Source organism: Lygodium microphyllum, chromosome 3 (genome assembly GCF_053477565.2).
Source record: "Lygodium microphyllum isolate KBCC chromosome 3, Lygodium_microphyllum_v1.1.10, whole genome shotgun sequence".
NCBI classification, from domain to species: Eukaryota; Viridiplantae; Streptophyta; class Polypodiopsida; order Schizaeales; family Lygodiaceae; genus Lygodium; species Lygodium microphyllum.
The window spans coordinates 22,799,183-22,810,670 of NC_141137.1; the positions used below are offsets into that span (position 1 = coordinate 22,799,183).

At 38.5% G+C, this 11,488-nt stretch overlaps 1 protein-coding gene across 7 annotated transcripts; it reads left to right on the plus strand.

Annotated features, from left to right (window-relative positions):
* The first annotated feature begins 676 nt into the window (after nucleotides 1-676).
* LOC148038149 (ATP-dependent helicase/nuclease subunit) lies at nucleotides 677-7,357 on the plus strand. 7 transcript variants are annotated; one of them, XR_015689133.1, is made up of 4 exons: nucleotides 684-989; nucleotides 1,140-1,761; nucleotides 6,650-6,737; nucleotides 6,898-7,357. XR_015689133.1 is itself a non-coding variant. In XM_087669578.1 (2 exons), exons 1-2 carry the CDS (start codon nucleotides 885-887, stop codon nucleotides 1,275-1,277), a joined length of 243 nt encoding a protein of 80 aa, XP_087525704.1. In that variant the 5' UTR covers nucleotides 684-884; the 3' UTR covers nucleotides 1,278-2,000. The 7 variants fall into 7 exon arrangements, 2 of the variants coding, with proteins under 2 accessions (XP_087525704.1, XP_087525719.1); XR_015689134.1 differs by lacking the exons at nucleotides 6,650-6,737; nucleotides 6,898-7,357 and adding exons at nucleotides 3,961-4,022; nucleotides 4,318-4,338 and having other exon boundaries at nucleotides 704-989; nucleotides 1,375-1,761; XR_015689130.1 differs by lacking the exons at nucleotides 6,650-6,737; nucleotides 6,898-7,357 and adding an exon at nucleotides 3,961-3,979.
* Nucleotides 7,358-11,488: the final 4,131 nt, after the last annotated feature.

Here is an 11,488-nt window from a genome sequence, read left to right on the forward strand (position 1 = left end):
TTGTCATGTAGCTTGTTAGATGTGGATGACGGGAGAGAATCGTTGCCCAAAGTGTTCGGCATCAGTGGATTTCGTGACCTATGGAAACATGACATGTGGCCCGATTGCTTGAGTAAATACTGGTGTTGGCTTTCTTGATAAGTAGCTATGGTCATGGTTGATGTAAATTCCATTTTCACAGCAAATTTAGTTTTCAGCATCTTGAAAAGAAAATTTCAAAGTTGTTCTTGTGAGGTTGTTGTTCTCAAAATAGTTTTTAGGCTCAAAACCAATATCTATACTATTAGTTAAGGAGAGGTGGGGGGCGGGTGCCATGTGGCAGCCCCCCACCTTCCCCACAAAAAAGAAAGAGAAAGCGGGGTGAGTCTAGGCGTGGAGCGCCTAGTTTCAATTATTATTCAGGCCACATGGGGTTTTTAAGAACCCCCTTCAAATAAAAGAAATCGTAACTCAACCAATAGATATTGGTGGGGTCCAAAAAAGGAAAGAGACAAACCATAAGCCTTTTTACAAAAGCATTAGTCAAATGCTCACATATTTGTATTGTGCTATAATAAGCAATGGTTTTTTGGAAGGTCACTGCTCCTAGGGTGTTTCAACCAAAACCCCCCTCTTTCTCATGAAAAATAAAAAACCCTAATGTGGCCTTGGGCGATCTCCAAATTTTTTATTAAAGCTTCTCAAAAAACCTGCCCTCAAAACCCTCGCGAGAACAGCTCCAAAAAGCCTCTCTTCAAAAATTTTAGATGTTCTTTTCCCCACCAAACCTATCTCGGAGAGAACGCCGCCTGCATTTCTGTTGCATTTCTTATTTTCTAGTTTGATAAATTGCTTTCCTGTTTAATTTCCTGCTCTGTTTTACCGAGGCGAGACAAGGGAGGAATATGGCTGGTGTTGCATTAGGAACGCACATCAAGATTTTTCTAGGCACCATCATTGGCGGTGCGGTGGGCTTTTACGTCCAACATCGTGTCGAGCGCTATCGGGAGGTAGATTTCTGTTCGCTTCTGTGAATTTCTGTTATGTGGAAGTTTCCCGCAGTCTCTGTAGCCATGAAAACAGAGTAGTTGAACCCATTCTGAAATCTCTGTGTGTGTACTCTGACTTGAAAGTAACTGTTATGTGGAAGCTTTTTGCAGTCTCTGCTGAAAACGATTCTGAAGTTTCTGTATGTGTCTTCTGATCGATGGCAATGCCATGACGTTTTCTGCAGTTTTGCTGTAGAAACAATGTCATTAAAAACGAGTGTTCGTCTTCTGATTAAAGAAACTTTGTAACTGAAGAGATTTCCAAAGTCTCTACCTGCTTTCTAAACAAATGTCGACGAGAAAAGATGTTGCAACAGCTGAGTGTGCTATTGGGTGCTTTAATCAGGAGATAATCAGGGAGAAGTTAGCAGAAATCGACTTGGCAACAATAGATGAGATGTCATCGCACCAAGCTGTACAGATCAGTGATGTAAGACCTTAGGGATAACAATAATAAATCAGACGCTCTAGCAGAGAATGTGTATTTCAACTGCAGTTATCATGCTGAAGCATAAGGTCTGAAAAGACAGTGGTAGCAATGCAGTTTAGTTCTCGAAAGGGAAGCCATAAAAAGGTTTGGCATTGATGCCTTTGTCTAGAGGAAAGGGTAGAGGGACTGCTTGTATACAAGGATGCAAATCTGTGAGGATGTATTTCTACACTAATGGTTGACCGTCTCTGAATATCCTGCAGCTAGGTTGAACACTTGTTCCAAATTCAATTGTCTTCTATGGTGAGTGACGAAACACTTAAGAGAGATAATTATGAGCTCACTTTGTATGAAGGAGTTTTTGAAGCAATATGTTACATTGCACTCTTGAATGTTTTCAAACAATTTACTGATGTATTAAGTATCCAAAAGCCTCGCAATAAGATGAGGTTGCAACTTGCTTTGGAAGCTGTCTGTAACTAGGGCTCACAACTTTTGTTGTGGTTTGCTTAAACTTAAGTTCTTTTCAGTTGCTGATGCAATCATGTGTGTTAGTATCAGATGTCCAATCTTGGCCTTAAAACATAAAACTCCTACGGCAGCGTGAGAACATGCTGGATGTGCTTGAAGCTCTTTAGGTTCCTCAAGTTGCATCTCCATGATGCCTTTAAAATTCACCTAGGTGGAGTCCTCATTGGTTTTAAAACTGTCGAGGTTGGTTCAGCTGTTATTTGTTATAATGTAGCTTTGCTGTGTACACATATCCTCGGAATGCTATTCTTGTTTTTGCCTTATCTCAAACCCCACTTTGCAAATGAAATACAAGAGCTGGCCAATATACTCATTGTAATCGGAGATGCGATCATAAGTTAGTAGAATATCGTCCTCAAAAGTTGTTTATTTTGGAACATACCATAATAATGATTGGCCTAAGGACAATGTGTCCTTTTTGACTTCTTAGGACTCAAGAATGGACATGTATGGGTGATTAGTTTGAGGGCAATCTATCTAGCATTAGCCTTCAGACCCCAAAATAAGTTCAACTCTAACATGAAAAGGAGGGTGGCCGAGTGGTTTTAAGGCTTTGGGTCATCCCTGTTGTTGCTGGGGGTTCGATTGTTGCCAAATGCACTATTTTTCTGAAATGTACATAAGTTGTCATGTAGCTTGTTAGATGTGGATGACGGGGGAGACACCTTGCCCAAAGTGTTCGGCATGTGTGGATTCCGTGACCTATGGAAACATGACATGTGGCCTGATGGCTTGAGTAAATATTGGTGTTGGCTTTTTTGATGAGCAGCTATGGTCATGGTTGATGGAAATTCCATTTTCACGGCAAATTTAGTTTTCGGCATCTTGAAAATAAAATTTCAAAGGAGTTGTTCTTGTGAGGTTGTTGTTCTCAAAATAGTTTTTAGGTTCAAAACCAATATTTCAACTATTATTAAGGCCACATGGGGTTTTAAGAACCCCCTTCAAATAAAATAAATCATAACTCAATGAATCAATAGTGGTGGGGTCCAAAAAAGGAAAGAGACAAACCATAAGCCTTTTTGCAAAAGCATTCGTCAAATGCTCACATGTGTGTATTGTACTATAATAAGCAATGGTTTTTCAGAAGGTCATTGCTCCTTGGGTGTTTCAACCAAAACCCACCTCTTTCTCATGAAAAATAAAAAAACCCTAATGTGGCCTTGGGCGATTTCCAATTTTTTTTGTTAAAGCTTCTAAAAAAACCTCCCCTAAAAACCCTCGCGAGAACAGCTCCAAAAAGCCTATCTTCAAAAATTTTAGATGTTCTTTTCCCCACCAAACGTATCTCGGAGAGAACGCCTGCATTTTTGTTGCATTTCTTCTTTTCTAGTTTGATAAATTGCTTTCCTGTTTGATTTCCTGCTCTTTTTTACCGAGGCGAGACAAGGGAGGAATATGGCTGGTGTTGCATTAGGACATCCAGATTTTTCTAGGCACCATCATTGGCGGTGCGGTGGGCGTTTACGTCCAACATCATGTTGAGTGCTATTGGGAGGTAGATTTCTGTTCGCTTCTGTGACTTTCTGTTATGTGGAAGTTTCCTGCAGTCTCTGCAGCCATGAAAACAGAGTAGTTGAACCCATTCTGAAATCTCTGTGTGTGTACTCTGACTTGAAAGTAACTGCTATGTGGAAGTTTTTGCAGTCTCTGCTGAAAACGATTCTGAAGTTTCTGTATGTGTCTTCTGATTGATGGCAATGCCATGACGTTTTCTGCAGTTTTGCTATAGAAACAATGTAATTAAAAACGAGTATTCGTCTTCTGATTAAAGAAACTTTGTAACTGAAGATTTTAGATGTTCTTTTCCCCACCAAACCTCTCTCGGAGAGAACGCCTGCATTTCTGTTGCATTTCTTCTTTTCTAGTTTGATAAATTGCATTTGTGTTTGATTTTCTTCTCTTTTATACTGAGGCGAGACAAGGGAGGAATGTGGCTGGTGTTGCATTAGGACATCAAGATTTTTCTAGGCACCATCATTGGCGGTGTGGTGGGCTTTTACGTCCAACATCGTGTTGAGTGCTATTGAGAGGTAGATTTCTGTTCGCTTCTGTGACTTTCTGTTATGTGGAAGTTTCCTGCAGTCTCTGCAGCCATGAAAACAAAGTAGTTGAACCCATTCTGAAATCTCTGTGTGTGTACTCTGACTTGAAAGTAACTGTTATGTGGAAGCTTTTGTGCAGTCTCTGCTGAAAACAATTCTGATGTTTCTGTATGTGTCTTCTGATTGATGGCAATGCCATGACGTTTTCTGCAGTTTTGCTATAGAAACAATGTAATTGAAAACGAGTATTCGTCTTCTGATTAAAGAAACTTTGTAACTGAAGAGATTTCCGAAGTCTCTACCTGCTTTGTAAACAAATGTCGACGAGAAAAGATGTTGCAACAACCGAGTGTGCTATTGGGTGCTTGAATCAGGAGATAATCAGCGAGAAGTTAGTAGAAATCGACTTGGCAACAATAGATGAGATGTCATCGTACCAAGCTGTACAGATAAATGATGTAAAGCCTTAGGGATAACAATCATAAATCAGAAGCTCTAGCAGAGAATGTGTATTTCAACTGCAGTTATCATGCTGAAGCATAAGGTCTGAACAGACAGTGATAGCAATGCAGTTTTGTTCTCGAAAGGGAAGCCATAAAAAGGTTTGGCGTTGATGTCTTTGTCTAGAGGAAAGGGTAGTAATGTAGCTCTGCTGTGTATAAAAGATAGTGATTGCCTTTGATTCTTTTGTGGATTTCTTGAGGAACCATGTAACCGGCCTGTTCACTGGAAAGGGCGGTAGTGTACAACCAAAATATATAAATGCTTTCACCCAATTCACAGTCGCCCACTTTGCCTGAACTTAAAGACACTGAATCAAGAAGAAATACAGGAAACTAGAATGCTCCTGTTGCGACACAGACACCATGTTGGCCCCTAAGTCAGGCGCCCCTTCGGGTATTTCTTTATTCATTGAGAAAGGGATAATCCCACAATAATCTGCCTACAAGCTGTCCCTGTACAAAGTGAAGGAAACACAGTTCCAACCCGATTTCGACACCATAATGGCAGTACAACTTGACCTGGTCATTATCCCTTCTCAATTGGTGCCTCCATACACCTAAACACACTCAATGAAGTGCTTGGTAAGAAATTCAGCACGCTGCATTTTCTGGTTTTTGTCTTTAAACTGCTCCGAAATACATGTACAGTGTCCCTGGAGCTTCCTCGAAGCTTCTGGAGCAAATAGACACAAAAAATGTCCAAAAACCCAAACCTGCAAAAATATATAGTAGGATGTAATTTCCTGTTTTGGGCCCTGTTTTACCTGCCAATCACTTGTATGCGTAGCCAGCGGGCTCCCGCACCTTATGGGCCACTTGCCCTTTGAATTTTGCAAGATTTCACGCGAGAAATCTCAGGAAAACAGCGTTTTCTACACAAGTATCTACTTGGGAATGCAATTAGTGAACCTTGTACCTTTTCAAGAGGCTCTTGCCTCAGCAATTATGCATAAACCCACAACACTGTACATGATCCATCTGATCAGCCCACAACACTGTACATAATCCATCTGATCAGCCCACAACACTGTACATAATCCATCTGCTCAGATAAGGAGAGAGTGACCTAGGAGGAGCAAGCTCAACCTCTATACATGAGTTAGAGATGAAGAAGTACCCTCCATAGCTGATGTATTTGATGTATTTGCAGTAATCTGCCCTTAGCCCCATGAGTTCCATGCTCCAATCTGCCCCTCATGCATTGAAACTCGTTTTTGTGCTGCTCTCTCTCTCTCTATCTTTTGGGAATTTATGCCCAAATTGTGACACATGGCATACATGTAACAATTTTCCTATTTAAACCTTTCGGTCTAAAATTCTCTATGATCGGTGCAAAATTTGACCTCGGCACAGACCAAAGAATTAATCCTCGTGCAAAAACGAAGATAATGACACGAACAGATTCTGGGGTCCAAAAATAGTAATTCCTTAAATTTTAGGAGCTGCTTCCATTGCATGCCCACTAGTTTTCTGACCATCTTTGCAGACTATGGCTACATCCAAATTTGCAATGTAGCTCAACTGAAAGTGAATTTCCATTGATGACCCCACATGGACTAATCTCTTGGAGATTTGTCCATCTTCACTTTGAACTAGTCTCTTCCAGGCTAGTTCTTCAACACACTTGTCCATATACACTTTCACAAGTCTCTTCCAGGCTTGTCAATCTACAGTGCCATCAGTCTCTTCCAGACTTGTACTGGACCTTAATTGTCCAATCTTGACTCATTGGACATTCCTGTCCATTTCACATACTGGCCATGCAACTCAGGCGTTCAGATTTCAAGAGGGATCCTTCCAAAAAGAAAAACCAAATAAAATAGTAATAAAGGAATCAGCAAAAAAGTAATAGTTGTCACAGTCATGTGACAATCCATGTGCCAGATTTTCTACAAAAGCTATTTTGTTTAGTAATGTTTCTCATGTTTCAGCACGTTGATGTTTTGCTTTGGACCCAAGAAGGAAAGTAGTTGTGTATTATGTCTGTAAGATTTATGTACTCATAGAGAATATACTACAGCTGGATGGCAGCACTGTGGCACTCTAGGGAACTTGCATCACTATACTTGCAAACTCTATTGTTAAAGATAATTGAAAATGTATAAACTGCAGGACTATGATGCGAGGAGCACATAAGATGGATAGTTGCCTTTATTAATCTCTATACTTGGATATCTCTTCTAGCCCATGCAGGGTGGAGGTGAAAATCTGGCACCTGAGCAAGTGAAGTGCATCAAAGTTACTGATTCTGGGGTTTGTTGAGTCTTTTAAGGGCCATAAGACAGTTCTACTGTTCTTTATGGCAGACTTTTGCAAAGGCTCCAGAGGGCTGATGTGTTCTATGGGATTGTTTGTATCAGGTTTGTTATATTGAGAAGGGCTTTGGTATGATGACCCTTTGGAGGATATTTGCAGAAAGGTCCTGTGTTTTCTGGCCATGATTTCCTGCATGATTTACAGTTGGAGCAGTTGATGGAAATGATCAGAAGCACATGAAAAGAGGGAAGCCCTTCTTTATTCATTGTTGGTGGCTAAGATAGAAGTCAAAGAGGCCAATGAATGGACTTGTTGTAAAACAGTCGCTGTTAGAGCTGGAGCAATAGCATGAGTCTGATCGTAGAGCTGTAGGAAGGTGTGCTCAGCCCACTATACTTCTGTGTAAGCATGAGACAGCCTTCATTTAAAAGAGAGAGATGAGGAGCAAACTGCATTCAATCAAAATAAAGGCCAAGCATGAGAGCATGCATAGTTGCCTGAAGTTTCAGAAACAGTGAAACAGAAATGTGTTTTTGAGTCACAAAATGGAGTTTCGATGCAAGACCGAAATGGTAAAACGGATTTTACATCTATTTTTAGGAATAATTTTAATATTAGACATATAAATGGGTAATACCATTTATAGGTTAAACCACTTAAATTCCTAGAAAATATAGAGTATACATTTAACCTTAGAAGAAATTTGACAAAGTACACATGATTCTACCAAAGATTTAAGACAATAAGCCTTCAAGATTTAGAAGTTAGAACCTAATATTAAAGATTGTAGAATGCCATGGTTCATGAATATTGGTGTATGCCAATATTGAAGACTCAATAGTAAATAGAGTACTCTTTATTGGGAAATTTAGTTATTCTTTAGGGTTTTCTAGTTTTGAAGAAGAAAACTTACCATTTTCATTTGTGAACATAGATGCACCATCCAAAAGAAGCAAGTGTTTGTGTGCTTTAAGTTACCTTTTCATAAGTGGAGATTGTTGGTTTCCTACGATCATCTCCTTCAAGCCTTGATGCTTTGATGCTCGAAATGCTCCCATAGATCTCCAATCTACACACATATGACATGACACACTAAAGAATCATAGAAAGGAACCTAAAGAGACGGACATAAGACTCACCTCCTAGTTGCAAAGCTTATGGGCTTGCCTGTGAGTGTGGGATTAGTAGCATTGCATGCCAAGCTTCCATTGTAAGGCTTGATGTCCCATACCATTAGTCCACACCATCCTTGTTTGTATATGAAATTGTGGAGGGTGAAGAGTACATTAAAGGATCTTAGGAGGGTTATAACACAAATGAGCTAGGAGTCCCCTAATAAGATTCCTTCAACATTAGAAGTCCTAGGGCATGTTTACACTACAAGATCATTTAACCATCATGACTTCTAGAATGTGTTCACACCTATGGATCAAATAGTTGATGGTTAAGGGCCAATGCTATAGGTGCTTATCCAAAATGTCTCTCCTCTCATGAAGGATTGTTGTTCGTAGCAATATCCTCAAGGTGAAGTAAAATATGGATGTCAAGTGAGCATACCAACTTTCATGTATCCTTTGTCTCTAAACAAGTTTTTAACTTGAGCAACTATTATTGGTGGAAGAGTGAAAAGAGGAGTGAAGCATAGGGTAAGTGGTAGCATAGAATGTGAAGGTGGTTGACTAGTCATGTTATGCAACATTTGAGATAGTTATTATGTGCATGTTAGGTAGAAAACTAGTATGGATTTTTAAATAGAAGGTAGATGATCGAATAATCTTTGGCATCTGTGTTATTATGGACAATTCCGAGAAAAAAGAGCCTTTCAATTAGCGTTTTCTAATGATGTGATTAGTGAATATGCCAATAGGACACTACCATGTGTGATTCAATGAAACAATTAACTCTACTAATTTAACAAAATTTCGTTTAACATTAGCAAAAAGTTGAAAATGAGCTTCTAAACTTATCCTCAAGAGACAATTCTAATCAAAGGATTTGCCCATGGCAATGATATTTTTTAGTCTTTTCTTTTTGCTTTAAACTCCTTAATATGATTTTTGAAAAGTGGGGTATTTTAAAGTCGCCTTGCAATAACAAAAGTACATTACTTTTAACTTTTAACTCAAAGCAAAGGATTATTTAAAAGTTTTGTAGTTGTTTTTTTTATATACATTCATCTTGTAGCTATAATTATTTAATTGTCTCGACTTCTCCAAACTCAGTTTTGTAATAATTTTATTTCATTTAACTATTTCTTGCCAATACCTCAAGCCTCTTTATTGCTTTTTTTTCTAGTGTTTCTTCTAGACAATGATCTACCTTTGTACATGTATGTATGTGCTACAATATAAGAGAGGATGATTTGTGATATCCATTGATCTATAAGCTCTAGGATTGGAAGGGAGGGTTGAACTCCACTTTCCCTTTGTGTGGACTTAAGTAGGACATTTTAGGAGCCTTTTGGGGCCCTTTATGGGGAACTTTGTGATGGCATTGGGCCAATGTCATTACTGTGATTTTGTTTCTTGATGGCACTTTCCTTGGTTGCACCAACCATTTCCTCAATTGTCCTCTTATCCTTGCTAGATGTAGGCTCCTTAGTCTTGCTTGTAGATGCATGCTTCTTAGATGTGGATGGCTTCATAGGGGCAATTGGCTTCTTGGCTGTCAGCTTCTTGGTTGCACCTAGCTTCTTACTTGTAGCTAATTTTTTAGTTGCAATTGGCTTCTTGACCTTACATTGATTGCTAGTGTTGAAGTTATCATTATCTTCTAATGGGGCATATTTCCATGGAAGTATATAATGAAGCACTACCCCTTTCATGACTTTATAATTTGATATTGTAGCATCCTCACTTCCTTATAACTCCACAAGACATGTTGCAAACTTCATTCTCTCTCTTGCAAAATAGAAACTTTAGAGAAGTATCTCTAAACTTGTAGGGGAGTTAGTTGGTGGGCAATTTATCAGTGATCACTTGGCATAGCAAAACATTCATCCCATGAGAGATTCACCACCCAAGCATGTTTTAGCCTCTTCTTCTAGGTCTTCAAGAAACCTCTATGTTCCTTTTGTTTCTAGCTCTCTTGAGACTTCTCATCCAACTTGCATGATTATCCAAACAAAATCCTATTTGTAGCAATCTTATGTAAATTGCAAAAATAAGATGAGGAATTTAAAAACGATTAGAAATATATTTATGTAATGCTAAGAAACTAGAATTACTTACAATTATTGATTTATTCTCAAGCATAAACTTTGCTTGAAGAAATCTCCATGAGTTTGCCATTATTCTTATCCTTTATTCAAAAGAGGAGGTGTTTGGTTGGTGAGGGACTTGTAGGATGTAAACAAATACCCTCTTATCCCTTTTCAATACTTGTCCCCAAGAGCAACAAATATTCTTTTTGAAAATGTGGAGAGTATGCTTGTGACAATCATTTGAAGTTCACTTGGAACACACCAATAGCTCAAAATTCAATTAATACTTATAGCCTAATATCCCCATGGAAATCATTGAGGGCATTCATGATAATTTTTTTCCTAAATTTAAGGTCCAAGATTGAGGTACTCCAATGTGAATTGCATATTAAATATAAATAAGCATGATAAATCAAAGCAATATCCATATATTATCAAGGCATGGAGAATTTAATGGACAAGAATATGCCCCTTGTGATATGGAACAATAACACATTGAAGTTTATTAGGGATAATCTCTTATAGGAAGAATCGAAGTGAGTTTGAATTTGCCTTTGTAGAGAGAAGAGAATAAACACCATAAACCTTTTTGATATTGTCAAGTGGGAATGTGACTATTTGAAACCTAGACACAATTGCATTAGACATGTGATTAGCAAAATGTTGTGAAGAGGAGGTAATTGATGACCCCTTACTCAACAATGTGTAGGTGGGCATTCCGAATTGATTGGCTATCAATGTGCACACAATAGGGTCCATGCCCATTCTAAATCCAAAAACTATTTTGTATGAAGAATAAGCAGTTGCGAGAATTCATTGGAAAAATCTCGAAATAAGTCAAAATGGTGACATGGGAAGGCAACTGATGACCTAGACCTAACAATGTGCAAATGGACATTCTAGAGCTCACTATCTATCAATGTGCACACAATAGGGTCCTAGTCCTTTCTAACTCCAAAAACTATTTTGCATCAAGAACAAGTAATGGGGACAATCCATGTGTTAAATCAAGGATTAAAATAAAATTGTGCTAGTGAAATCATTTGATGACCCAGATTTGATGACGTGCATAGAAGTATCCCAAAGTTGACTGGCTCTCAATGTGTACATTGTAGGGTCTAGGTTCCTTTTAGTCCAAGAATGTTTTGCATGAAGAAAAAGCACTAGGGAAAATATGAGTGAAAAGTCAATGATAAAATGAATTTCATTAGTATACTAACATACTTGAGAAGTACTAGAATTGTTGTATCATAGATCTATTTGTCCTTCTTCTGAGGAAAGATAGTGTGCTCAAGTGAGATAGTGAGGTAATGTAGATCTTGTTCTCCTCCAATGTTAAGAACCACTTGCCTTGGAATCTCATTTAGCTTTCTAGCATTTTCCTTCTCCACGTCCATAAGATTATTCAACAAATTTTCCTCTTTTGTTTTTCATCAACTTGCTTGGCTTACTTTTTTTGTTTATCATGTGCCTTTCTTTGGTTTTTGTCAGGC

What these genes read in the sequence shown, in the direction of transcription:
- LOC148038149 (XM_087669578.1), top strand. Translation starts at nt 885, where the DNA reads ATGGCTGGTGTTGCATTAGGAACGCACATCAAGATTTTTCTAGGCACC. An exon ending in GTGTCGAGCGCTATCGGGAG is followed by an intron (nt 990 to 1,139) that starts GTAGATTTCTGT and finishes AGCTTTTTGCAG; the next exon opens with TCTCTGCTGAAAACGATTCT.